The sequence below is a fragment of the Varanus komodoensis genome, unplaced genomic scaffold (genome assembly GCF_004798865.1).
Source record: "Varanus komodoensis strain SLA01 unplaced genomic scaffold, ASM479886v1 scaffold23, whole genome shotgun sequence".
Classification (NCBI taxonomy): Eukaryota; Metazoa; Chordata; class Lepidosauria; order Squamata; family Varanidae; genus Varanus; species Varanus komodoensis.
The window spans coordinates 5,838,489-5,866,126 of record NW_025335627.1 but is presented as its reverse complement, the minus strand read 5'-3'; the positions used below and the strand labels follow the sequence as shown (position 1 = coordinate 5,866,126).

Genomic DNA, 27,638 nt, shown 5'->3' with positions numbered 1-27,638 from the left:
GCCATCAGTTGTTCTGGCTCTGGCCACCACAGCAACCCAGATCCAGTACTTGGTGAAGGGGAGGGCTGAAACACTAGCTACAAGGGTGAGTGCCTTTCCAGTGGTGGCACCCCAATTGTGGAATGCCTTCCCCAGAGAGGCTGCCTTGGCCCCCATGATGAAGACCTTCTAAAACATACTTAGGTGTTTCTGTCCTTCGGTTTTCACAGTTGCGCCACTAGTTTTTAGATTTTACCCTGCTGCTGGCTATTCCTTTGGGTTTTATTCTGTTTTAAACTTCACATATTATTCTTTAATATGCGATTGTGTTTTATGCAGTAAAATATATATGTGTTTGAACTATCCAGATAGCTTTGGTTAATGGGCAGAATAGAAGTGCAGTAAATCAGTAAATAAATACCAATTCACAATATGTGCATTTGATGATGCTGACAGTCAATAGAATAAGCAAAAAGAATACTCGGCATGAAACCTGCAATCTACAGCTCCTCAGAGTGCAATGTATAACGACTATGCTTGTTCTGCTGGGGCATCTCAGTTCCTAAATCATCAGCTGCTACCCTCTGCTCTCACCAGAAAGCCATCAGCAGTATAACCCAATATATAGAATACTCCGTGATTCACTGATAACTCATGACCCTTCGGAGCCCATCTTTCAGCTGGCAATCAGAAAAATTTTCTTCTCTACCTTATTTGTGCAGATCCTTGGGTAAAAGGTAAAGGTTTCCCCTTGACATTAAAGTCCAGTCATGCCTGACTCTAGGAGGTGGTGCTCATCTTTGTTTCCTAGCCGAGGGAACCAGCGTTTGTCCGCAGACAGTCTCTTGTCATGTGGCTGGGATGACTAAACACTGAAGTGCACAGAACGCTGTTACCTGCCTACCGAAGTGGTACCTTTTTATCTACTTGCATTTGCATGCTTTCGAACTGCAAGGTTGGCAGGAGCTGGGATGGAGCAATGGGAACTCACCCTGTTGTGCAGATTCGAACTGGCGACCTTTCGATCAACCAGCCCAGCAGCACAGCAGTTTAAACCACTGCGCCACCTGCATCCCTGATCCTTTGGTAAAAAGGTACAAAATCTAAGGGTGATTCTTTGTACACAGCTATCTATTTCATCCTTGAAAACTGAGCTGAAAGGCGCACTCTCTTTCTCTGTAATAATTTTCACCGGCACCAAGTGCCACTAAGTGAGAATTTGGGATTGACAAGGCTAGTCCTGGTCCCTGCCTATTATAAATGGAACTAAACCCAAGTGACAGCGGTGGCGAGGAGCGCTTTCCTTCAGCTTCGGCTAATCTATCAGCTGTGTCCCAACCTGGAGGGGGATTGCCTAGCAACAGTAACACATGCATTGGTTACTTCCCGGTTGGACTTCTGTAACATGCTTTAGGTGGGGCTGCCCTTGAAGACAGTCTGGATACTTCAGATGGTTCAAAATAGAACTGCCAGGATGCTGTCGGAGACTGGGTGTTATTCTCATATAACCCCAGTTCTGTATCAGCTCCACTGGCTTCCCATTGAAGTCCGGGCTCAATTCAAGGTGCTGGTTATTACCTATAAAGCCCTAAGCGGCTTGGGACCAGGATACCTAAAGGAACGCCTTCTTCCCTATTTGCCCTCCCGCCCCCTGAGATTGGCAGCAGAGGCCCTCCTCTGGGAACCCTCTGTGAAAGACGTTAGGAGACAGAGTACACGGGGGAGGGCCTTCTCTGCGGTGGCGCCCTGACTGTGGAATGCACTTCCCAGAGGGGTCCACCTGCCACCCTCATTATATGTTTTTTGGTGCCAGGTTAAGACCTTTTTATTTAATCAATATTTTAATATGTTTTAATATTGAATTTTAATATTGTATTTGCAGCCAGAGTGGGTCGTTAATTTATTTATGTTGTTAGCCGTCCAGAGACACTGGTAATTGGACAGCATATAAATTTCATAAATCAACCAACCAACCAACCATGAGGACTAAAGTGACAAGGAACAAAAGCAACTCTTTTTTCACTAGTGGCGGGTGGTGATGTCTTCGGAAACACAGTTTGCCTTCAGGTTTCCAGCCCTCCATGACAAAAGGGCCTCTGGCCTCCACATTCCCCTGCTGTCCATAATACTCCTCATGATTGAACGAAAGGAAACCCCATGCAAAATTAGAGGTGATTTTCTGTGAGGTCACTCCCCGTCTTTATCACTTTAAGGACTGCAGCATCAGTCAGTGACTTGCAAATGGGATTGGGGTGGCCCAGTGGGGGTGACTGGCATGGCATTTCACACTATGGACAGAACATCATTTTCCTCCAAGGCAGTGCTTGACAGGCAGATCTCAGGATTCCTGACCATTGGGCTGCAGCTGATAGGCACCAGAGTGCAACAACATTAGGAAGGCCACAATTTCTTCAAGCTTGCCCTAAGTATTGTTTTGCATATCAATAGGGACATTTCCTAAATCTTCAAAAGTGGCAGTCTTCAACCCCCATACAAATTGTGAAAAATCAGAATTCTATCAGTTCTGTTGCATTCAACTCTTGCTGGTTTTCTCAGTTAAAGACAATACACTATCAATCAGTGGATAGTATTGTATTTAAAGGGGAAGATCAGCAATGCTTACTACTGCTTTATTGCTATTTGATGGCTGGCATTTTTGGTTGCTCTTTATCAAGTGTGGCATATGGGTGATATATATCAAATGCCTTTGGTTCTTAGCGACAGGAATTAAATGTTATTTCTGTGCCTCTTGGTCAATCGTGCAAGTGATGAAAAGAGCATGCATCTCTTAAAGGACTGCTCTGTAGTTCAGTGGGCGTGAGACTGATTACCCAGCGTAGGATATTCGGTGTACACAGTGAGGTTCCTTCAGGTCTTCCAATGAATGCCCGGAGGATGGGTACTTACAAGGGGACAACCCAAGACAAAGCAGCCCCTTCCCCAGTTCCACATTCAGAAGCCAGCAGGACTGTTGGTGGGATCTTACCTGAGCACCGGCGGTAGACTAGCAGGCTCTGCTCACCCTGAAGGCAGCTGGTCACATACCAGCCGTTCGCACCCTTTCTCCCACTCCCTGCGCTCCAGCACCTACCACATGGGATCCTGTTTTGTTCCCCTGCATTCATGTTTTCTCATGCTCAAATATGGCTCCTAGGTCTTCTCTCTTCATCGATTGATTGGTTGACTGATTGATTTTAAAAAATTCTCTGCTGGCCTTTATCCACAAAAGGGATCCCCAGAACACTTCACAAAGATAATACAGCAAGGCTAAAATGAAACGAAACTTTACAAAGGTCAAAAAATTAGAGGGATAAAACAACTCAGCTAGCTGAATCCATAGCACCAGGTTAAAAAGCAGCTAAATGTATAGTGCAATCTAGAAAGCTGCCTTGTACTGACTTATGCCGTTGGTTTCTCCAGCCCAGTTCTGTCAACACTGAATGGCTTTCCAGATCCTTGAAAGGATTTTTCTCGCCTTACCTGGAAAAGCCAGGGATTGAACAGGGAGACTTGACAGCAGAAGCAGCCACCACATGTTGAGTCCCTTTCTTCTTTGGAAATGGCTTATGTAGTGTCCTTGCGTTGTTAAGATGTGCATTTCTTCAACAGAGGCAGCCCCAGCCAATGATCTGGGAGTCCTGCTCCATGATTTCTGTCATTTTTACACTAGGGTGTAGTGGGACTTTGTTATGAGTAAACATGGAACGAATAGGTTTGGATAATATGATGAGCCATCATGGGCAGTCAGCCATCATGGGATGGGTCATCTGAACCTGAAGCGCTTCTCAAAGAGGGGCTAGTTTTTCAGGAATAAGCCATGCAGAGAAGCCATAGCTTTTTGTCAGGTGGTTCTTCCCCAGGATAGCTGTTGTCCAAACCCTGGGAATCAAATTTTATCATGCTTTGCCATAGTTAGCAACAGAGTTGCTCAGCAAGAGCGGTAGAAAAACCTGTGTCATCCACTTTTTGTGATCTTCCAGTGGCTGCCTTCCCACCGATACAAAAAGGAAACTTTGGAAGGATGCTTGTTTCTCAGTGCCTCGAAAATGTGCAGTTGTGGTCATAATATTTTTTGGGGGGGGGATTGGTCTTCACAAGTGTGCAAGTGTACATTTATTTCATTGCATTTATATCCTGCCTTTTTTCCTCTTGCAAGGAGTGTTTACATAATTTACATAGTTCTCCACTCCATTTTATCTTCATAACAACCCTGTGAGGTGGGTTAGGCTGAGAGTAAGTGACTGGCCCAAAGTCACCCAGTGAGCTCTGTGGCTGAGAGGGGCCTAGAACCAGGATCTTCCAGGGCCCCACTCAAACCACCACACTGCATTGGCTTTCTTATGACTACTTGATCAGAGTATTTATTTATCTAGGGCATTTTTATACTGTTCCTATTTAGTCAAACTCAGAAAGTTTACAACATAGTAAAATTTTAAAACATAGCATAAACTGCCAGAATAAATTTAAACAATCACAAGATAAAACTAATAAAATATTATACTAATAGGAATAAATCAGAGTATAAAATCAGGAACATAGTCTAAGAGAATAATTTATAAAATTAATTAAACAAAAACTAATTGAGCAAATAAATAAGCAATGTCATATAAAATAAGCTAAAAATATAAAATTTTAACAGTTAAAATGATGTGAAAATAAAAAGGGGTTTAGCCCTTTTTTGGCACTGGAAAGTATCTAGTGTTGGTGCCAGGCACACCTCTTTGGAAAACTGGTTCCATAACAAGGATGCCACAGCTGAAAAGGCCCTTCCACAGGTAGACATCTGTCTTATATCCTTCACAAGTCTCCCAAAAAAGGACTTCTGATGATGACCTTAGAGTCCGAGCTGGTGTATATGGGAGTATCCTATCATTTGGATCTGCTGAAAATAGGGGCCAGGGGAACAAAAGGACTAAGTACGCCAAAAATAGGTGTGCAGTATTTTTCTCTTGGTGATGTGATCATTTTGCTTTTAAATATTGAGTTGACACTTCTCAGTGATTTCCATCTTTTCAACATGTTCCCAACACTCCAGCCATTCCAGAAAGGGGGGAGGTATTATGTAATAGTAGCAGAATTATGTAAGGCACTTTGAGTTCCTTGAAAGGAAAGAAAGGGGTTATAAATATAACAAATAAATAACCTTCCACCCTGCTTTCACAGCTCCTGTTTGAAGCAAGTACTACAGGAGTGTAGAGTTCCCTACCATCTGTTCCCACCCCTTGAACTGGAGCAAAATTGCCCTCCAATTTACTTCCCATCCATTCAGTTTTTGAATATTCTTGCATTTGAAAAGATGTCAGGAAACTGCACTACCTGTGCTTGCAATTGCTTTGAAAGGGCACTGGGAAATGTGAAGTTTATATTTTCCCTTTCTGGAGTAGCTAGAGACTTTGGAAAGTGTGAGAAGGCAGAGGACACCGAGCGCATCACCCTTACAATGAGAAGATTACTTTGTTAATGGAAACTATTGCTCCTCCCCGCAACCCTTTGGTCCACTCCCCCCGCCCCAACACACACTTTATGTCTCCCTCCCGTGCCATTGACTATTTAGCAACTGGGCTCTGGCAACTGTGCACAAATGAGCTTTTATGCAGTTTTGCCTGTCTGTTACCTGCTCTGCTTCAGTGCTCCCTTTGACAACTGAAAAAGACAAGGAAATTGATCAGGCAAATGACATGTATTAGGCAGCCATAAGAGCACATCTTGCACATATGGGAGACTGTGACAATATAAACACAGTTGACCAATTTCCCAGGACCTGAAAAACAGAGGAGCCCTGTTCCACTTCTTTGAGTCTGAAAGAGAGAAAAAGGCAGCAGGTGAAAAAGCGCAGGGATCGGAGCAGAGAGCACTAGAAGGTCGTAGTGGAGCGTGTTGGAGAACTGAGCAGAAGAGCCACCCATGGCGAGGCTTGACTGCGTGTCCACTAAAGGACCAACCCAGTGTGGCTTATTCAGGGGCTTACTTCACAAGTGCCCTGGTGACATGAGCAAAGACCCCCGTTATATTGCACAGCACATCGCTAGTTAGAAAAAATGTTCGGGGGTCCTTCTGGGCAAGGCTTTTCTTATGCAACCCCTTCCTCCTTCATGGAACTTTTGGGAGTTCTAGTCATGGTTTGCTTCCATTTGTACCCTCCTGTGCTTTCCCTTTCGGTCTTTTCCCCTAGAAATCCTGCTGAGGAGGGGCAACAGACTGTTTGGTTACCTTACAAGCTTCTCAGTGGGTTGTCTGATGTGCTGTCCATCTGGAAGCACCCCAGGTTCCTTTCTTAACTCTCCCAAGGACTGACAATTCTCAGAGGCCACAGAGTGCTGAATGGCTGTGGTGGGGAGGGGGATGGAAAACTAGGTGGAGAGAAAATGGAATGGAGCTTTGTGGGGGGTGCATAGCTGGCTGGCGGGCAGGCTGGAGCAGTGGACAGGCGACTCCATGCTACAGAGTCCTGCTGCAGCTCCCACTTGAGCACTGTAATTGGCCGAAATGGGAACTTTAATTTGAAAAGGATTAGTTAGATCTGGTATGATGGGAGCCAGTGGTGCAATTATGAGCTTACTCAATCACGGTTAAAGGTAATGGATCACTTAGATAAGTGACTAACCATTAATTCCAATTAAAATAATTATATTAGTTGTAAAGAGATCCAAATCCAACTTGTTTTAAAGATTAGTCGTGTGGATTAGAGTTTCCTCGACAAGGAGATTATTACGCAGAAATGCCTATCCCTGTGCTTGTGACACCATTAGTTGCTGCTCCATATGCAAACCCCAAAAAGTAAGTGTGAATAATGTATATGAATCCCCAGACCAAAAGAATCAACAGTGAAACAATTCGATGGCTATGCTTAATGGACTACTCTAAAGAAAGTATGCATCTTTTGCATTGATTTACGGTTATCCCAAAGTCAAACACAACTCTTTGAAGCCTGTAGGACAACTCTAATTTAAAGGTATGACTGTGATCCAGTACTTTGAGGACAGACTGTGACTTCCTATTTTTAGCTATGGCAGCGGAAATCCATTTTCAGTGCCCAGTGACAAGGACACTGGGCACATGGGCATGGCTAGATCATGGCCAGCATCCTTAATATCTAAGCCACTGATAAGCACAGGGATTCCTAAGAGCAGCCTTTACCAAGCTAACCTCCCATCGTGTTGGAAATGGGTGCCGAAGCCTTTGCACATTTGGGAGAATGTGGATAACTCTGTTACAGACCTCTGGTTCCGTCAGTTGGCAGATTTCCTTGGAAGAAAGTCATGGCACTTAAATAAGTTTAAGCCTGTGATTCTTTATCAATTTAGCTGGAAGTAAGCTCCACTGAATTCTGTGAGCTTTAGGTTTGAGTATATGTGGAGAGGAGTGCACTGCAAATTTGTAGTCCTGGGAGGAATCACTGCTGTTATGTCTCTCCTTGGAGACGATAGCAGGAATCTGACTTTGCATAGTGCTTACTGTTCCAGTCGTGGCGGCGACAAACATGAAGCTTGGGCTCAGCGGTCTCTTGGAAGAGCTGCTTCTCTAAGCTCCAGCTGAGACCTTCTTGTCCTGCAGAGAAGGGTATGAAGGTTTGTTCTTCTGCCTGCAAACAGAAGAGGAAATGGGTTTCGGGTGGGACCATTTGACACCACCAAGGGTCATTAGAAGAGGGCACTCCTGATGCCATCTGGCTCATCCGGCTTCCAGAACCCAAAAGATTTAACATTCCTGTAGTATGCCAATATAAGCTCAGGAGCAAAGGTTATTTGATTTATTCCATGCTTCTGGAAATGTGTTAGGACAGCAAAAATTCTTCAAGACCTTCAATTTTAAATAATGCTTGGAAAGGATCCTTGAGAACCGCCATTATAATCAGCTGCATTCATTACATTCAGCATCTAGGTTTTTATATTAGCATTGCAATAAATTATAATATGACAATTTTGGAACAAAAGAAATGTAGCACAAAGCAGTAGGAATAATAGCAAAGTTGACCTAATGTGCTGGCTTAATCGGTCTTCTTATTTTAATCCTAATAATGAGAGAGAGCAGGATGAAGCATTCCCCCCCCTCCCCCGCCCCCTGCAATTCCATTGATGACATCTTTAAGTACTAGAAATGTTGAGGTCTGTTTGTTTTTGTTGCAAAGGACTTAACACAGCCACCCTCTGGGAACTATTTAGTGACTAGTTTGCTTGTCTCTGTCATTGTGTGGGCTGATGCAGAGGGCAGCGTCTGTAGGAGTTCTTCTGCACTTTAGAAAGACTTGGAAGACTAAAAGTAGGACATACTGACAGGCATTTTTTTTGGTCTTCTTTGGCATTTCGAGGAGCAGAAATGAATATTAGTGCTTGCTGGTAAGTCACAGTGGTGGAAGATTCTCGCTATAGAGTATCCCACTCTGGGGTCCCACACTCTGTGTGAGCTTAAGCCCGGAGGCCACAGTGACAAGTTGAGGTGAGCCCTTGGGCTGAGGGAAAAGGGATGGAGTGCTCTGACACCCGTCTCCACCCAGCAAAGAAACCAGTCAGGCCAGAGGAAGGAAACTCGCGTCAGGAAGTGCACTGAGGCTACTACAGGAGGGAAGAAGCTTTTATTTCTCTCCAGGGGAAGTAGCAGGATGGCAGTCTGAGACTGATAGGCAAATGGTCAAGGACCATCTAATTAGGTTGAATGAGTTCAAATCTCCAGGGCCTGATGAACTCCATCCTAGAGTCGTAAAGGAGCTGGCAGAAGAACTCTCAGAAGCACTCTTTATTATCTTTGAGAAATCATGGAGGACAGGGGAACTGCCAGATGACTGGAGAAAGGCTAATGTTGTCTCTGTCTTCAAGAAAGGAAAAAAAGAAGAACCTGGGAACTACAGACTAGTCTGTCTGACATCAGTCTCTGGGGAAATTCTGGGGGAGATGTCTGCAAATACCTTGAAGACAGTGCAGTGATTACTGGATGCCAACACGGATTTGTCAAGAAGGCCAGGATCCTTCTGGAGTGCAGGACACGGAACAATGGGCTCAAGCTACGGGAAATCAGGTTCTGGTCAGACCTATGAAGCTTAGCAGTCTGCAAAAAGAGTAGTAGCAGGCTGGGGATTAAAGGATTCAAATAATCATAGAATAGTAGAGATTGAAGGGGCCAAGAGGGCAATGGGTCCAACCCCTTGCTCAATGCAGGACTCCAAAGAAAACCGTCCCTTTCAGATGGCTGTCCAGTTGCATTTTGAATGCCTCTAGTGTGGAAGAGCCCACGATCTCCCTAGGTAATTGGTTCTATTATAATACTGCTTTGTAGGTTTATTTACAAGGATGCATTATACTTAGATTATAATTTCCTGTGAAGCACAAAATGGTAATTCATCACACACAGAAGAGAGCATTGATCTGCATATACTAATTTATTTGTATAGTTGCAAATTTAGGAATCACTGTTATACTTGAAACAATAATGCAGTCCTTTTCACCGTGGTGTGGATGATAGTGACCGAGTGGCTTACATGCCTTGCTCAGACTGCTTACTGGGTGCTGTTGATCAGTGGCTTTAAGGCCCAGCTTTTCCTTCCGTGGTTCTTTGTCTTTGTGGTAGGCTTGGACAGGACACCCTTTCAGCCAGAGGATGCCTTCACACAAGGCACACTCTTCTGATAGCCTTTCTGATACAGCGCTGTTCTCTGTAAAGGAGGGTACACAACTGCAACATTTTGTATCTCTCTTGCTCCCAGTCCAAATATGTGTTGGGGTAAGCTTCAAACTAAGTAGGAAGAACTGTGATGGAAAAGAGCAAAAAAGGAATGATCGGGGGACAAAGGAGGCTTTTTTGGAGACTTGACTCAGATGAATGTAGTTTTATAGCTGCATTAAAGCTGCAGTAGTGAATTTATCGGCTTCCTACTGAGCAGGGAGAGCTTTCTTTGTGGCTGATTGGCTGGCCAGCCTTAAATTCTGACCACTGAACCAATAGGAATGCAGGGCTGATCTGCCATTTTGCCCTTCCGGGTTGCCAAGGAGCGTTTTAGCAAGGTGCTAAATGTCAGCTTTACCGCAATTCTTGGCTGTTCCTACCACATCTGAAGGCGAATCATTGGTAAGATAGGCAAGCAGGACTGGAGGAGTTGTTGTTGGACAAGAACAACTGTTTGGTAGTAAGATGTGGGGAAGGGCATGAGTTGGTGGAACAAAAAGTGTTGGAGCCTGGACAGAGGCATTTCTTTTGTCTGTTAGATATAGCCTTGTTTCTGTATAATTTCGTGGGCTCTCTTGACACTTTCTGTCTGCTTCTCACTGTTGATCACCATTATCCAACCTGGGTCCTTCCAGACTGCAAGTCACATCATCCTCAGTCAAGATAGTCAATGAAAATTGGCCATGCTATCTAGGGATGGTAGGAGTAGCAGTCCATCTATATATATCTGTTTGTCCCTAATTGGTTAGTTCTCCATTCCCCTATGTGTGGTCGTCTACGGCTTTCTTGACACACAGTGAAAGATAGCCTTCAGGCTATCGGACAGTATAAAAATGCACTATATAAACAAATACGATATGAAATGAAATTCCTAGACAAACATCACTGGGTTCTTTTCACAATGTTCAAAATTTCTAGACTGTTTCCTTCAATTTTCTTGTTAACCATTTGAGATGGGGAAGATTTTGCATTACGAAGGGAATTTTTTTGTCTTAACTTCTCTTCATTTGAATGGGTTCCATATCTACTGGGCATTCTAAAGCCAGAGAGTTGTTACTGGGAGACAATGGAGCGCCGAAACATTCTGAAGTTGGGAGGAGTCTGCTGAACCTAGTTTTTCATACTTGCCTTAACAAGCACCTCTTTGGATGTCACATTCAATTGTGAAAATCATGTATAAACCATTTCTTCCTACATGCCTTTATATGTAAACTACAGCGCATACACGTGTGCATATATATAGGATCACAGCACTTTACAATTAAGGAATGGGGCAGTTTCCTACCTGCAAGTGACATTTTATATTACTGATTTTCTGTGTAGATAATCAGTAATTTGTGAAGTGGTCCTTGCATTTTTAACCTCGTAAATCTCACCAGAGAAAGTGACTTGTAGCCATTGTGCTGCTGTGATTTTGAAATGTGCCTCTGTGTGTGAAAATCTAAGATTTACGGCATCCTGAAAAATGTCCAGAGTAATAACAAGCCCATCCAGGTGAGGTAGAACTTTGCTCTCATCATGAAGGGTTTGGAAGCGCATTTGGAAGACATGCTCATTTGGTAAAAACAGCAGATAGTGTTGCCTTGTCCTAGAAGTTAGCCTGAGGATCTCATCCCAGCATCCCTAAATTAAGAGGCATAAACTCAGTGGCTCTTGGATCAAGGCAGTTTACACTGAGGAGGATCTAGATGTAGTTGTACTAAGTTAGTTATATGGCATTTCTCAGTGCTTATTTTTTTCTGCAAATTTCTCCCTATTTTGTAAGTTCATTAAGCCAAAGAATAAATGCCACAACTGCACACACAACATTAGGCGTGTTCGGCAGTTTTAAAGCTGTAGCTGAGCAGTTGTCAGCATTTCAGGCAGAAATTAATTAGTGTCAACAGCTTTCAGTTCCTAGAGTGATTTACGACAATGGTCTAAATTATTGCAAGTATTCCAATACAAATTTCAGCATACTATAACATTTAAATTATGTGTAATTGCCCACCTCAGATATTTCAGGTCAAACATGTGTAGAGTACTGAGGCAAAAATCAGCATGTGTCACATTTTTTAAAGGCTTGGTTTTTTTTTAAGGCTACTGAATAGAAGTAAAATAAACATATTCTATTAGGCATGCCGTCTAGAACAGTCTTCCTCAGATGTTGTGGGCCTCAACTCATCTGTCAACAGCCAATGATCAGGAATCCTGGGATTTGTATTTTCAAACATCTGGAAGATTCCAGGTTGGGGAAATTCTAGGCCATCAGAAGATTTTCTGATACAAATTTCTTTATGCAAATAAATTATTTTAGAATTTTTCCAGAAATTATTCAGAAAAACTACTCAAAGAGATCAAGCTGCACTATTAAGAGATTAATTTGCAACTATGACAGTTAAATCCCAGTTTTTTTTCATGGGGGAATCTGCTGGTGGAGATCAAAAATGTCAACTAGTCTCACTCATGCTTTTACTTTACTGATTATTTTGATAGTATTGTTCTAATTGCATTTTTCTTAGAAATAAATGTTAACTTTTTAGGCCACAATCATATACACACTTGGTTGGGGGTAAGTTCCATAAAACACTGTAGCACTTACTGCGTTTGCAAGTGCTGCCAAGGTGATAGAATTGCAGCAGGCCTTTTGTATTCCTTCACATGCCATCCGAGTGGACTTCCACATGGGTCATGGGACTTCCCTTCCCTCTCCTTCACCCTGCAACCCATGTGCCCCTGCCAAGTTTCCCCAGAACTCCAGAGCAGATTTGGAAGACATGTCAGGATTGCCAGCAGGAGATCATTTCTACCATCAGTGGTGAATAAGACCCATTACAACCATCAAATAAGCAAACTCTGCAATGTTGGATGGATTATAGGTACAGGCAAAAGATTAAGACAAAATCTATATGAAACATAATTCAAAGCAACTTTTAAAATAGTATTTATATTTTTCATTGTCTCAGAGTAGAATTAGGATGTATAATTTTTTTCAGGGTGCTAATTATTTCTTTGTAACTCGTCTGTATGCTTGTCATTTAAACAGAAGACATTACTTGTCTTTTTAAACATTGATTTGCAGGATCCTTCAAACCAAAAATGTGGACGCAAGAAGACCGTGTCCTTCAGCAGCATGCCTTCAGAGAAGAAAATAAGTAGCGCAAGTGACTGCATCAGCTTCATGCAGGCTGGTTGTGAGTTGAAGAAAGTCCGACCAAACTCCCGTATTTATAATCGATTTTTTACTCTTGACCCCGACTTACAAGCGCTTCACTGGGAGCCATCCAAGAAGGATCCTGACAAAGCTAAACTAGATGTTTCTGCTGTGAAAGAGATCCGACTAGGAAAAAACACAGAAACGTTCAGGAACAACGGGCTCGCAGATCAGATTTCTGAAGACTGTGCCTTTTCCATAATTCACGGGGAGAATTATGACTCTCTAGACCTAGTTGCCAATTCAGCAGATGTGGCCAACATTTGGGTATCGGGTTTGCGGTACCTGGTTTCTCGTAGCAAGCAATGTCTGGATTTGATAGAAGGCAATCAGAACACTCCACGGTTTGCATGGCTTAGATCAGTGTTTGAGGATGCAGATGTTGATGGTAATGGTATCATGTTGGAAGACACAGCTGTAGAACTAATAAAACGGCTGAATCCTGCCTTAAAGGAGTCAAAGATCAGGTTAAAATTTAAGGAAATCCAGAAGAGCAAAGAGAAACTAACAACACGTGTCACGGAAGAGGAATTTTGTGAAGCATACACTGAGCTTTGCACTAGACCTGAAGTTTATTTTCTGCTAGTGCAAATATCTAAAAACAAAGAATATTTAGATGCCAATGACCTCATGCTATTTTTAGAAGCAGAGCAAGGGGTTGCACATGTAACTGAAGAAATGTGTCTTGATATTATTCATAAGTATGAATTTTCAGAGGAAGGAAGGTTGAAAGGTTTTCTTGCAATTGATGGATTTACTCAATATTTATTGTCCCCAGAATGTGATATTTTTGACCCCACACATAAGACAGTTGTTCAAGACATGACCCAGCCTTTATCACATTATTATATCAATTCATCTCACAATACTTACCTAATAGAAGACCAGGTCCGGGGTCCAGCAGATATCAATGGCTATGTGAGGGCATTGAAGATGAGCTGCAGAAGTATTGAACTAGATGTCTGTGATGGTCCAGACAAGGAACCCATAATCTGTAACCGCAACAGCATGACATCACCTCTGTCTTTTCAGTGTGTCATTGAGGTGATCAACAAATTGGCCTTTGTTTCTTCAGAGTACCCCCTTATTCTCTGCTTGGGAAACCACTGCTCCATACAGCAGCAAAAGGTCATGGTTGAACAGATGAAGAAGACTTTTGGATCCAAGCTTTACACTGATGCACCACTACCATCAGAAACATACCTTCCCTCCCCAGAGAAACTGAAAATGAAGATCATTATCAAAGGGAAGAAACTGCCTTGTGGTGAGGATTTGTTGGAGGGAGAAGTCACTGATGAAGATGAAGAAGCTGAAATATCTCGAAGAATGTCTGAAGAATATTTTGCAGAACCAAGAACATCTTGGTTGTGCAAGGAGCTGTCTGATCTTGTATCTATATGTAAATCTATCCAGTTCACAGATTTTGAGACCTCAATGAAAAATCAGAATTACTGGGAAATATGTTCCTTCAGTGAAGCAGAGGCCAGTAGAATTGCAAATGAGTGTCCAGAGAACTTTGTAAATTATAATAAGAAATTTCTCTCTCGGATATACCCTAGTGCCATGAGGATAGATTCCAGTAACTTAAACCCACAAGATTTTTGGAACTGTGGCTGCCAGATAGTGGCAATGAATTATCAGACCCCAGGGCCAATGATGGATTTACATACTGGCTGGTTTCTACAAAATGGGGGATGTGGTTATGTCCTTAGACCTTCCGTCATGCGAGAAGAGGTTTCTTATTTCAGTGCAAATACAAAAGGCATCGTTCCAGGGGCCTCTCCTCAAGTCCTGCATGTCAAAATCATCAGTGGTCAGAACTTTCCAAAGCCCAAAGGAGCCTGTGCCAAGGGTGATGTCATAGATCCCTATGTTTGTTTGGAAATCCATGGGATCCCTGCAGACTGTACAGAACAAAGAACTAAAACCGTTCAGCAGAACAGTGATAATCCCATTTTTGATGAGAGCTTTGAGTTTGAGATAAATCTACCGGAACTTGCAATGATTCGTTTTGTTGTGCTGGACGATGATTATATTGGCGATGAGTTCATAGGGCAGTGTGCCATCCCCCTGGAGTGTTTACAGCCAGGCTACCGACACATACCCCTGCGTTCCTTTGTTGGAGACATCATGGAGCACGTCACGCTTTTTGTGCACATCGCGATAACGAACCGGAGTGGCGGAGGGAAACCGCAAAAGCGCAGTCTGACTGCGAGAATAGGAATGAAAACTAGAGATTATACGATGCTGAGGAACACGAGCATTAAGATTATCGATGACATCTTCAAACTGGCTGTACACCCATTAACAGAGGCGACTGATATGAGGGAGAACATGCAGGTAACAAAAATTGTTTGACTTCCTTTTTTTCTTTGCATTTGAGAACTTGGTTGAACAAACCACTAAGTTCAATGGAATTCCTAATGAAATAGTGGGGGCAATTCATGCACTTTTCAGAAAGATGATCCTCTGCAAGGCTGGGGCAATGGGATTGCACGCACGGCCTGTACTGCATGTTCATCATCAGGCGTGTGTGCGTTCAGACCGTGGATTTGTACATGTCCAATCCCTATGATCCTCCTCTTGCCCCACTTGTTAAGAAGAAGGGCTGTTGCAATCAGGTACGAGTCGTTGCAGGTGCATGTGTGCACTCATTGGATGACACGTGACATTGCATGTACAATGCGGGGGTGGGCGAGTGGGGTTGCTGCACAGTCCTGATAACCAGCTCAGTGTCAAAGACATGCCAGAGTCCTTCGTGGTCCCTGAACATTCAGATTAGAATGCCTTTAGAAGTCTCTGGCAACATGTTTTATTTTAATGGTATAAATTGTCAGTTTACTCTGGGATATTTCTATTTACATAATAACAGACATCATGAGCTTTAGAAAGTCTCATGGAATAAATGTTTAGGCAGCAATCCAGTACTCACTTACCTGGATATGAGTATCATCATCACCACCACCACCACCACCACCACCATCATTAAATGTTATCCCAGCCTTTTACTTCCTGCAAGGTGCCAGAGGTCCCCTGCCCCCCATTTTGATCCTCACAACAATTCCATCAGGTAGGTTAATCCAAGGGTCACTGGCTGGTCCAAAATCACCCATGAGATTCATGGCTGAGTGGGGACTAGAATCCAGATCTCCTGCGTCCCAGTTCAACACTCTAACCACTAAGCCATTCTAGCATTGAACCCAGTGGGTTTTACTTTAGAGTAGATGATTGCCCTTTAAGCTCCTTTGAACTCTAAGCTTCTTCTAGAATCAATTCCCATGTATACATGAGCCTGCAGTTCCCCATAAATCGTAAGTTAAGTTGTTGTGCAAACCTTGGTGTTTCCTCCACCTGGCATCCTTTATTTCAAGTGGTTAAAGACCAGAGGTTGAGTGGAGGAGGTGGAACTTTTTCCACCAAGCCATAGGATATATTTATAGGTTTTACATTCAGTGAGTGACACCAGACAGTGTTATTGCTGTCACAGTGTGCATGCAAGTGTTAGGAAAGTCTAGATTGGGCTATTTAAACATCTTAAAGAGAGAGTATAATTAACACTAAAAGGAATAAAGTTGCAATATGTGCATTTAGATGGATGCATTCTATTAATGTTGCAGAAAATGGAGGAAGAGTTGATTTAATGATTTGTTAAACTGGCATTTTGTTAAATTCCTGTTGGGAAATGATTGGCTAACACGCTTGTACAAAGAAGGGCAGCTATAAACAAGAAATAAATGTTAACATTACCAGATGACAGCAAGTTGCTTCTTCCACTTTTATACACTATAATCAGTTTTGTACACACAGATGTTCCATTCATTTTCAGTCCTACTTGAATTACAGTTATACACAGAAAAGTACAGGTTTATTGCCAATTTGTGTAATTTTGGACTGATGCGATTCAGGTGGCCTTCTCAGTACCAAAGTCTGTAATGGAATTCTGCACTCTTTCCAAATCCACAACTGCTGAGCCTGTTGGGATAAGCAATAAAAGGGTATCTGGTAATTGAACAGAATCCCATGAAGGTTAGCATTCATAATTGCCCATGGTTTATTTAAGAATCCCCCCATTTTTGTACATGCTGCTAACTAAAGGAAGCCCGTATCACCCGTGGCCTGGCAAGCTACACCCCCAGCCAGCACCGTGGCCTACCAGCCTTTGCAGCACCGAGAAGTTCTCAAAAGCAAGGAGCTTCATGGAGCCCCGAGAGGACCAGCCTGGTGTTGGCTTTCACCTGATGGGACACAAAGACAAATGTGCTTACCAAAATTTCAGTCATAATCTCATTTGTTTGAGTCTGTAGTTTGCCTGGCCTGCTGAGTCCAGGTGCCTTGATTTAGCAAAGAGGATTCCCATCCCTGCTCTCCGCACATCTTTCCGTATTCTTCCAGCTATCGTGCTTTGTCCCCTGTTTTAAAAAGCTGAAATGTCGCTCAAACGGCTTAGTGACAGCAACAGTTTAAAGCTAAAATATGTTGGTTGGTATAGCAGGGATGGGCAACTTGTGCCCCTCCAGATGTTTTGTTCTGCAGTTCCCATCAGCCAGTGGTGAACCATGAGGGGAGTTGTTGTCTGTGACATCTGGACAGATGCAAGTTGTCCACCCTTGCTGTATGGGCGTGTAAGATGCTGTTTCTCCACAGTGTATATCAGGTTTCCTTAATGCCCAGTTAGCCAGAAAAATGCTTCTGATGGTATCAACAACATGGCCTGACTTCTGACTTATACAGTTATGAAAAATTATGACACAAATGTAGCAGATGGAGGATGCAGTGGAATGTTGTACTCTGGGTGTTGGTAAGTCTTCACCCTTTATCTTTAGTTTAAAAGCACTGCTGCAAAGATACCGGGCATACCATTATTTCCCCTTTAGTGAGACAGTGAATATATTTTGGCTCAACTTTCAAGTACTTCAGGAAAATCTGGCAGATAAGATGCTATTTTTGGATTAAAAGAAAACACACCAAAGCATTTTTAGGTTCATGTAAGGCACAGTTTTCTAAAAATGCGCAAGGCTGTCAAGAGTAATATATAATAGTTTTCAATATATTGCATCTCTCTATGGAAATCATTTTTAAATGGTGTGACGATCCCCAAGCACAGCATGGCAGCCACCGAGTCCAGAGGGCCTGAGCTGATTATGTTGGCTTCCTTTTTAAATTACATTAATTGCACATAACCTGCTGCGTCGAAGAGAAGTGCTGGGTACCTTGGCTGCAGCTGCCCTCTCCATTTTCCCAAGATGCATCTGGGCCCTGAGGTCGATACCGTGGGGCCAATCCACATACATTACAGCAAAGGTCTCCAATCTTTTTTGGGTCCGTGCATGCATTTGCACTTCTGAGAAAACTCTGTGGGCAGTATCAGTGAAGCAGCTGCAATGGGCTGTGGGTGCAGTCATAACATTAATTGCTGAGACAGAGTACCCATTTCATAGAAAAGTGAATTGGTGAAGCCAGAAGGCAGGCACGCCCCTTTGAACTCACTGCTTTCTGCATCCCCAGAACACCCATTTCACAGATAGGCAAGCCAAATTTTCTCACTCACCTCTAATAAAGATTTTCTAAAATGAACTTCCTCATACTGACTTTCTTCAAAAAGGAGGAGCATTCTTGCATTTCCTCCCCAGCACTCATGAAAAGGCCTCATCCCACACTGTCAGTGCACAAAATCCATACATACCACACTGGCAGCATAGAGCTAACACATGCTCTTTCTCAAGACCCACCCACTCCAAATAATACAAACCATTATCAGCCCCAAATCTGCCTTACACAGCACACCTTGACAAACGTAAGCACACACACACACACCACAACCACGTGCCTTCTTGAACTATCACGTCCTTCCCAAGATGGCTTTCTTTTCCACACCTTGCGGTGTCTCCAGCCCTCTCATCATGCTTCCTCTGCCCACCCTGCCCTCCAACTTGCTTCCCTCCCTGCCCTGCTGTCCTTTCCACTCCTGCTCTCCAGGTCTTTTCCTCCATACTCTCCAGGCCAGTTGCCCCCTGCCGCTCTCCAGCTTGCTCCCCCAGCCCACAGAGGCAGAAATAAAGACGGTGGCTTTAGGAGTCTTGCCTGGCATGGCCTCTTCAAAGTACCAGGCTGACTAGCACTGCCCACCTCTGTTGCTTCTCATCATGTGCTGCTTGTCCAGGCACCCCCCCCCCCGCCTCACGACTTTTCCCATCTTATACACATGGAACAGTTGCACTTCCATGGTTTTGGGGCTCATGAATCAGCTGTGCTGTAATGTGGGTGGATTGGCTCCATGATGCCTAAAATTGCACAATGCGCCAGCCACAGAGAGGTGCTTTTGGCTGGGGTGATGCCCCTTGCATTAGTAACTCATTGTTTTCAAAGTATGAGATGTGGACAGACAGGAGCTAAATCTATTCAAGTCACCTGGAAATCAGAGTCATACCAGGTCAAGAGTAAATTCTTTGCAGCCGGGATGAAACTGGCTTGCCCCTTGACAGTTATAATAGTCCTAGTGTCCATTTTCTGGTTGGTGGACTGCAGGTGCTTACCCAGAATTGCACTCAAATTCCCAACCTCATCAGCCTAGCGATTGACAGTTCTTCAAAATTAAATGGGCCACTGCTTTGCATTGTGGGTAAACTGTTGCTTCCCCGCTTCCCCTCAATAGAATGCAATTCTGTCTGTGAAAGAGCTGTGTGGTCTCCCGCCAATTACGAGTCTGAAGCAGTGCATTTTGACCATGTCCTCGAGGCTGGTGAACAGTGACAGCGTCCCCACGGTAGCTCTCTCCATCAAAGACAGCGTTCCCTACCTGGAACCTTTGGGGACCCTAACGGATGTGCAGAAGAAGGTTCTAGCTGCCTATGACCAGGTATGAGCTTGTTTATGCCTACTTAGGGGCATTGGGGGATTGGTTTCTGTAGGGAGGCTGTTGGAATATTGAAGATGTGAGCAGGCTCTTTTTGGGATTGACTTTACTCCATGTGTTTCCCTGAAGTCCTAGAGGAGGAGGGAGAACTTGCCACACACAGATTTAACATCAGCATCTTTTAAGAGTGCCAGAAAAGTAGAAACAGTGTGTGACAGGAGCAGGCTGAGGAAACAGACTACTCAGTTGTATTTATTTGTTTTTTTATATGTTATATCACCCCTTTTCCTTCCAAGGATCTTAAAGCAGCCTACATAATCCTCCCCTGCCCCCCTCCTCCCAACCTTATCCTCACAACAGCAACAACCCTGTGAGGTAGGTTGGACTGAGAGTCTGTGACTGACCCAAAGTCGCCCAGTGAACTCCATTACTGAGCAGGGACTAGTACTCAGACCTCCTGAGTCCCCGGCCCATACTCTTAGCCATGGCACCATGCTTCCCACTGCCCAGAAGATGAGAGGCAAAACAGGGCCATTCCACCAGCCCTGTTAAGTTTACTTCAGTTTCTCCTTCTTCCCTCCCCCTCTCCTTTTCCTTGTGTGCCATGTCTTTTTCAGATGGGAAGCCTGTGGGCAGGGACTGTCTTACTTTATAGATTGCATTTAAGCTGCTCTGGGAGTCTGTGTTTGGGGAGTGGAATAAAAAGTGTCATATAAATAAATAAATAAAACCTAGCTTATCGTGGCAGCATCTGTCTTGCCCTAATAGGATAAGGTAGCCCCTGACAACTGTGGGGCGGTTCTGCTATCTTTTTGTGGTGAAAGCCTCACACTCACGGGTGGAAATATCACCCTCACATCTGTTGAGTGTATGTGCATTGCCTGTTTTATATTGCTCTTATTTTGCTTTGGTGTGTTGGGTTTTTGCTTCCTCTGTGTGTGTGTTTGTGTGTGTGTGTGTGTGTGTGTGTTTGTGTGTGTGTTTTATCTTGAACTTTTGCTGTGGTGGGTTTTTTGGTGGCATCTTCCTCTGAGCATCACCTGTTTGCCTTCTGTTAAATGAATATTTTGTTGTGTTTTGTTGGGGGAGTTTGAACATGCAAATTAGACTATAATGCTGCTAGAAAACTAGCCTTACAGTGGTCGCTGCTATTAGAATAGACAGGGATTAATTTCCCTTGGAGCCCCCCTTCTGCCAGCACCTTTGCAAAAATGCAGCAGCATCTCAGGAGAAATGCATGTGGATTTGAAAACAGATCCCCACCAATTGTAGTTAGCTCCTGAGCAAACATCATTTGATCTGGATGGCAAGCCCAAATTTTTTTTAGGCACAATTAATCTCTCATTAAATTCACTAATATTCTTCCTGAGTTTGGGAACTTGTCTGTTTGTCTTTCTTTCTTTGTGTGTGTGTGTGAGAGAGAGAGAGAGAAAGAGAGAGAGAGAGGTCATGTGAAGACATTTTTGAAGGGGTTTTTTTGTGCCAGTGCGTTTAAAGCTCAGTTGGTTCATACAAGGCAGATACAGTTCTCTTTTAAAACAATGGAAATGTTGTGTTTGTTGGGTTTAATCCTTGGCAACAGATGCACTAAGCCAGCCTTCCCCAACTCTGCTCTCCAGATGTCCCGAAATCAACTCCCGTCATCTCCTTGTAGTGCAGCACATCTGGAGGGCCCCAGCTTGTAGAAAGATGCACTAGACAAAGGGCATTTGTGGTGTTCACATTTGTCTCTCTGGACAATTACTTTTAAGGCTTTTGATACCTGTCATGCAAGTCACTTGTCAAAATAACAACAATAACAGCAGCAGCAGCAACAACAATTATTACATTGCATTTGTATGTTTGTATTTTAGCTGATTGGAACCCCCTGGGATGCCTTACATTGCATTTTCCTTTACAAGTAGTATGTGATTAAAAATAAAACTAGAATTGGAGGTATTGTGATTGGAGGACACACAGATACACAAACAGGCCTAGTCAGTCAGAGAGAACAGGGTGATTCCAAATTTACTTGGTGTAGACCCACTGGAATCAATGCAATTGAAGTCGTTTGTGAGTAACTTGAAACCCACTAATTTCAGTGGATCTACTGTATAAAAATATATCCTGTTGATCAGAAAATGAACAACAGCACTATGTGGCTGTGACCAGAACAGGGGTTTAGTCCCCTTGAATTTCTTCTTTTCTCTGAGCAGCCAACAAATACTATAATGCAGTTTCTAACATAAAGGAAGCAGTTGTAGCTGTAGGTGCCATGGCTTGAGTTAGGCCTTTATGTGCATACCTAAAAATAGAGCATCACAGCAGTCTTCAAGTAGATGAGTGTTTCTTGGTAGAGTGTACACAATTTTCATCTTGGTGTCATCTCTTGTTCTGTTCCCTTCACATGTCTTTGGAAAAAAAAGGGGGGGGGTACTTTGCTTTTGTGGCTGGGTGAGTTGGGCTTAGCACTGTAGCCATTAAAAAGTTGTCTTATTTATTCCTAAGATCAATTTGTATATCCTTAATAGCAATTGAAGGGAGTGTAATGGGAGGGGATGCTTGGTCTTTCCCTCCCCAGCTGCATCACCCCCAAATCATTCCCTTCTGTGTTTCAGTTATCAGGTGATAGCAACTGAAGTACTTTTTTGTCATGTGAAGAGACAATTTTGAGGGGGGTGAGGAGAGCTGGATATAAAAGGATCAAGCCTTTCCCTTTAGAGGCTCCTTAACTGTATTGCCAGCAGCATCCTTTCTATATTGCCTGCCACTTCACCTTTTAAGAACAGACTGACCCCATGCAGGCCTGCATGCTAAGTATGAAAGGAAACAGGTACTTTGACCCTTAGTGACATTTCCATCTTTTATTCTTGTTTATTATGGCTTTCAATCTCAACAAGACTTCCATTTTCCATTAAAAAAATAAAAAGGAACCATCAAGAATAGCAGCCATTCTTCTGAGCACACAATAGGTTTGGTGCCACATTTATTGTTCGCTCGGTTAGGTTTTCTTAAAGCACTTTTGGCTGTGGCTTGGATAACCCTTTGCAGAGCTTCATCCATGTTCTGCTTGCTGGAACAGAAGAGCATTTTGCAACGTAAAATGCAAACCGAACCTAGAAAGATGGAGCTGTGTATCTGCCAGGGGATGGGTGGGTGGTTTGCAAACAATGTACACATTATTTTATTTTTAGTATGCTTTCATGTATTCTCTAACTCTTTGTTAAGTTAGAGAATACATACAAGTCTATATGCTTGCATTGAAGTGGACGTTACAGCTACAGCATAAAGCAATATTTGCACAACACAAGCAGATAGCCTTCCTGGAAGATGTGTCCCTTGAGTAACCCCTGCCTCTTTTTGCATATACAGGATAGCTATTCACAGAGGAATGAAAGAATATCTCTAGAAAACCTCCCCTTGCACATACAACTCAGTATGTTGGACCTTACATTCAACCTCCTGCTCAGCCTCTGCACTGTAGTGGGAAACTGCATAGCCCGAGACATCTGCCATTCATGAGAATCCAGATTCACTTTGCTGAAGACAGCAGACTGAAGCTAGTGGGAAATAGAATAAATGAGAACAAAAGCACATTTCCCCAGCATTCAGAGTGTATTTTTTAAAAACCTTGTAAAAATGCTTTTTTAAAGTTCTCGAGAATACTAATTACTTTTTTGCTTTGCTGGAATATCTTTTCATGGAATGAGACTGAAGAATGCTTATGAGCACCTATGAGATATTTTCTGTTGCAGTCCTGCACTGTACATTTCCCCCTTTGCCATTAGCTGTACTATTTTGTAAACATGTTTTAAACTTCTTTCCTCATTTTTTTTTTGAAATGGAGGCTTCATGTTCATGCCCCCCGCTGACTCTGCAAATCCACCACTGAACTCCATTCAATTTTTACTTTTCAAAAAATTACAAAGTGCAGCAGTGTCCACCTCCCTCTTCCCATAAACGTTAAAATTATATCTGTAATTAGTACTCCTGGTCTTCACTATCCCTGTTTTGAAAGATGGAAACACTTCCTTGACTTTTCTTCCTTTGTTGTCAACTGCTCAGAGAGCTTCAACTATTGGACTGTATGAAACAAACAAACAAACGGTTTCTCCTTTCATTATGCTGGAATGGAGGATTGGGGGTGGTGTTAGAAGCCACTCTGGCTCCCTCCAGATACAAGTCACTGACTTGTCATTCTAATCCATTCACTTTTATTATGTACAAAGTTATAAGCAAGCCAGCCTTGTTCTAGGCTACACAGCAGGTTGTGCTATGATCAGCTCCTACAAAAGAGCCAACCTGTTTTAGCATCTTATAAAGCTAATGTGGCAGATTAGATACTGAAACCAAACTGTGGAGAAATTGATAGACCCCTCCTGTTTAGGCCAGGCGAGCTAGCAAAGCCCTGCTTTGAGTGGTGATCCATTTCCTGAGGAGTGTCTTTTGCAGTGCTTCGCTTGGAGCATCATATCATTTTATTCTGGTGCTCCCTCCTTTGAGATCTAATTTTAGGGTCTCTAATGTCTACTTTCTCTTCCTTCTCTTCTTTGCCCGGACTCATATTCTGCAGTTTCAGAAGAGTCTGTTGGACCCTCAGCACTTATTCCCACCTGTCTCTATCTGCTCTACCCTGAGGCCTCACTCGCCTCTTTCCCTTCCTCATCAGACTCAGAATCAAGTCCCAGAGACTCCCTCCCTGAGGTGTCTCTGTGGAGTTCCTGGGTTTAACCCTTAGGGCATTTGAGAGTGCCTTGTTGTGAGATTTAAAACTCCTTGAGACAGGATTTGAGTAGGTACAAGCAGTTTATTCCATACAAAAAGTATTTGCAAAGGCTGGCTCAATGCCTCAGTAGTCTGAGAAACAAAGAGCAATCTTTTACTGTTTACAAGAGATTTTATACATTCCTTTCCCCGATCCTCAACACTATCCCCGCTTCGTCATTGGCTGGTTACTAAGAAGTCACAATCTTCCCCATCCGCCTATATCATACTGCTCCTTAATATATTTCCCCCTCCCGCTCATACATCCCATGTTCATGCTAATGAGCCTATTACCTATGAGAGGTGTGTCATTTACTATTCATAAGCCTATTAAGCGTGCGCAGTACCTTCTAAGAGGTCAACAGCCGAAGTGGCTTTGAAAATTCTTACTTGAGGCCAAAATGTTTCTTAAATCTTGTGGGGAGGATGAGATAATGAGAACAGGCCTTTCTCCAGGCTCATTATCTCCAGTTGTAAAGTAATCCATTGTCTGCTCTCCTCCACTGAAGGTGACAGTTTTACCTCTGTCCCCCAATTTTACCCCTTCCAGTATTTTTCGGAACTTTTTGTATAAGAAACATTATTACTCTTAGAACAACCATTTCCATGTTTTGATTCTCAGGCTTTTTTTTTGCCTTAAGAGACTTCAATGATCCTGTCCTATTCCTGTTTTTCACCCTTAACACTTAGTAACAGTAACATTTCATTTCTCACACTTGCCTACAACGAGAGACAGTAGCTTGCTGGATATGATGGAGCTTTACTTGGAAGGCCTACTTACTTGGATGAAACCAATTTCAAAATGAGGGCTCTATCCCAAATTAGGGGAACAGCCTTCCCCTTGTAGAACAAATGTGCCCCTTGCCTTCTCTCCTCTGCATATAGTCCCACAAATCCCTCAGATCTGCTGCAGAGGGTTCCTGGACCCCCCAGGATGTAAGAGGGGAGAGTTTGTTCCACCACTGGTTCCACTGACACAGAAACAGCACTGAATGCATCCCTGCGTGTGCAGCCTGAGGTGCTCACTTTGCACATTTAGAAATGCTCAGGATTTTGATGGCCCTGGGGGTGTCATTGCCTTAGCCGCCGCTGTTTCCTTCTGGTGCAATATCATGCATTTCTCCTGACTTTCAAAATCACATCTCCCTCACATAAAGCAGATGTTGGACTGAATGCCTTTCATCATTTCTCATTTATTTTGTTATAGAAGGGGGAACATTTTACGAATGAACCAGATCTCATCTACACGTGGGGATGAGTTATAAAAATGGGATTCTAACCTGAGAGATGGTAAGAGCAAACTTTTCTTCTTTTATTTTTCCTGACAGATGATTCAAGAGAGCAGATTTCTTATAGAGACTGCAGACACTGTTTATGACAAGATTGTTCAGTGCCAGAAAGCAGGTAACCCTCTTTAATTTGCAGTGATGGCAGAAGGACGTTCTGGGTAATCTTAATCTCGAACCTTTTCTTGTGCTAGCAGCCCAAACAAAGCACTACTACGTTCCATCTTGTGACAGGAGGTGGGGAGGACAGCTATTCAGAGCACTCATTCCTGCTCCTTAAACTGGAGAGTTTATGGGCTGTAATGGTGGTAAGGGTTCAAGGAACTGCATGTTAAAAGAGTCGGAAGAGTCCAAGAATGGCAGGGCAGTATTTTCCTCTTCTCCGGGACCAGAACCATTCGTACACCCAAAATAGTGCCATGGTGCTGGAGCAAAACCTCTGAATAGGGGAGGGGCTGTAATTCAGTGTTCGAAGGCATGCTTTGCTGTAAAGGGCATTGGGGCCAGTCCCTGGCATCTCCGGGCAAGGAAAGATGCCTCTCTGCAGCTCTGGAGAGCTCTTCCCAATCCATACTGGCAGTATGAGCTAGATGCCCCGACGTGGTATAAGAGAACTGCATGTACTCCTGTAAACATTTCGAACAATATGCTTCAAAATGTTTTCAGAGCTGCATGAGGGTTGCAATCCTCTTGCCTAGCCTCTTCCCTATTTATTGTATTCATTCTTTCATTCAGGAAATTTCTGAGCTAATCCTGTAGAAGATTGCAGGGTGCCCTGCAACTAACAAACAGAAAATAAAACAAAACATTACAGTTGATGCATATGATATGTGTGCACACACATTTAACACAGAAATCTCCATTCCCAGGGGCAAAATATTGTATTTTTCTGCCACAGAAGTGACGGCTCTAATTAATGTCTCCATGGCCACCAGAAAAGTTTCTCAGTTTGTGTGCAACTCAACTAAAACAAAGTCCTTTTTCAAGGATATGCTTAAGTTCTTTCTCAGCAAAATCGGTGAGACTCGGAGGCACTTTCTATGGTTGGGTTTTTCCTTTAAGCTGAAATAAACTAATAGTCTGGGATAATACCAGATCATGTGGAAAAGGGAAATATATTCATAAAATGACAAATTCTCATCTCTAAGTGGGCAGCGTTTTGATGGATTTTTCCACACATGGTGGTCTTGCATTCATACATGAATGTGAAGCCTCCCATTTTGTCTATATACTGTAAACGGAGGGGTTACAGTGATCACATGCTATACTCAGCTTGGTTTTGTCCAATGTACATGAGCTGGAGTGAGTGTTGGACTTTTGAGCTTCCCCTCCCCTATTCAACTAGTGTGAAAGTTTCAAAAGCTTTTGCTTTTAATTAGCCACAGTTGTGTTGTCTGGACCCCGAATTCTGGGTAACACCAACCATGATTAGTTTCACCAAACCATCTTCAGAAACCACATTTTCAAATGGGCTTTAAAAAGCTGTCCATAGTTAGTATTACGCTTACAGCATTTTGCCAGACAACCCAGTAAACTAAAACTGAAAATGAAAGCTTCTGTAGTCATCCCCCGGGCCATGTTAAAGAAGAAGAGTGGGGCGCATGATTCCAGGCTTCCCTGTGACTCGTTCTACCTTGTGTATTTGGCACTTGAACAGTGGTGTAGCATTTCTGTAAACATGGCCAAAGGGAGGCTATGTCAAGAAAACATATAGAAAAACATCACACACTTAACGCTTGTGAACTTCATACAGCTGGCATGTAATATTCTTTCTGGAAGGGTGACTTGTGACTATGATCAAGTCCCCTGTTTTGCATAAGCAAAACTTCTGCCACCTGCTCAGTGATGTCTTCCTTCCTCCAGAGAGGTTTTTGTTTGATCTTTTTTGTCGTCACTGTTACCATGTTCTGGCTGGAGCAGCTTTTGG

The 27,638-nt window shown here is 43.1% G+C and overlaps 1 protein-coding gene across 3 annotated transcripts in view; it reads left to right on the top strand.

Annotated features, from left to right (window-relative positions):
• Positions 1-27,638, top strand: part of PLCL1 (phospholipase C like 1 (inactive)) — a 246,937-nt gene that overhangs the window by 184,411 nt on the left and 34,888 nt on the right. For 2 of the 3 annotated variants that reach the window (XM_044431801.1, XM_044431802.1), the window contains exons 2-4: positions 12,698-15,169; positions 19,482-19,685; positions 25,754-25,829. In XM_044431801.1, the coding sequence (XP_044287736.1) occupies positions 12,698-15,169; positions 19,482-19,685; positions 25,754-25,829 (2,752 nt within the window). Of the gene's footprint in view, positions 1-9,981; positions 10,039-12,697; positions 15,170-19,481; positions 19,686-25,753; positions 25,830-27,638 lie in introns of those variants that run through there. The other variant, XM_044431803.1, reaches the window with a different exon arrangement.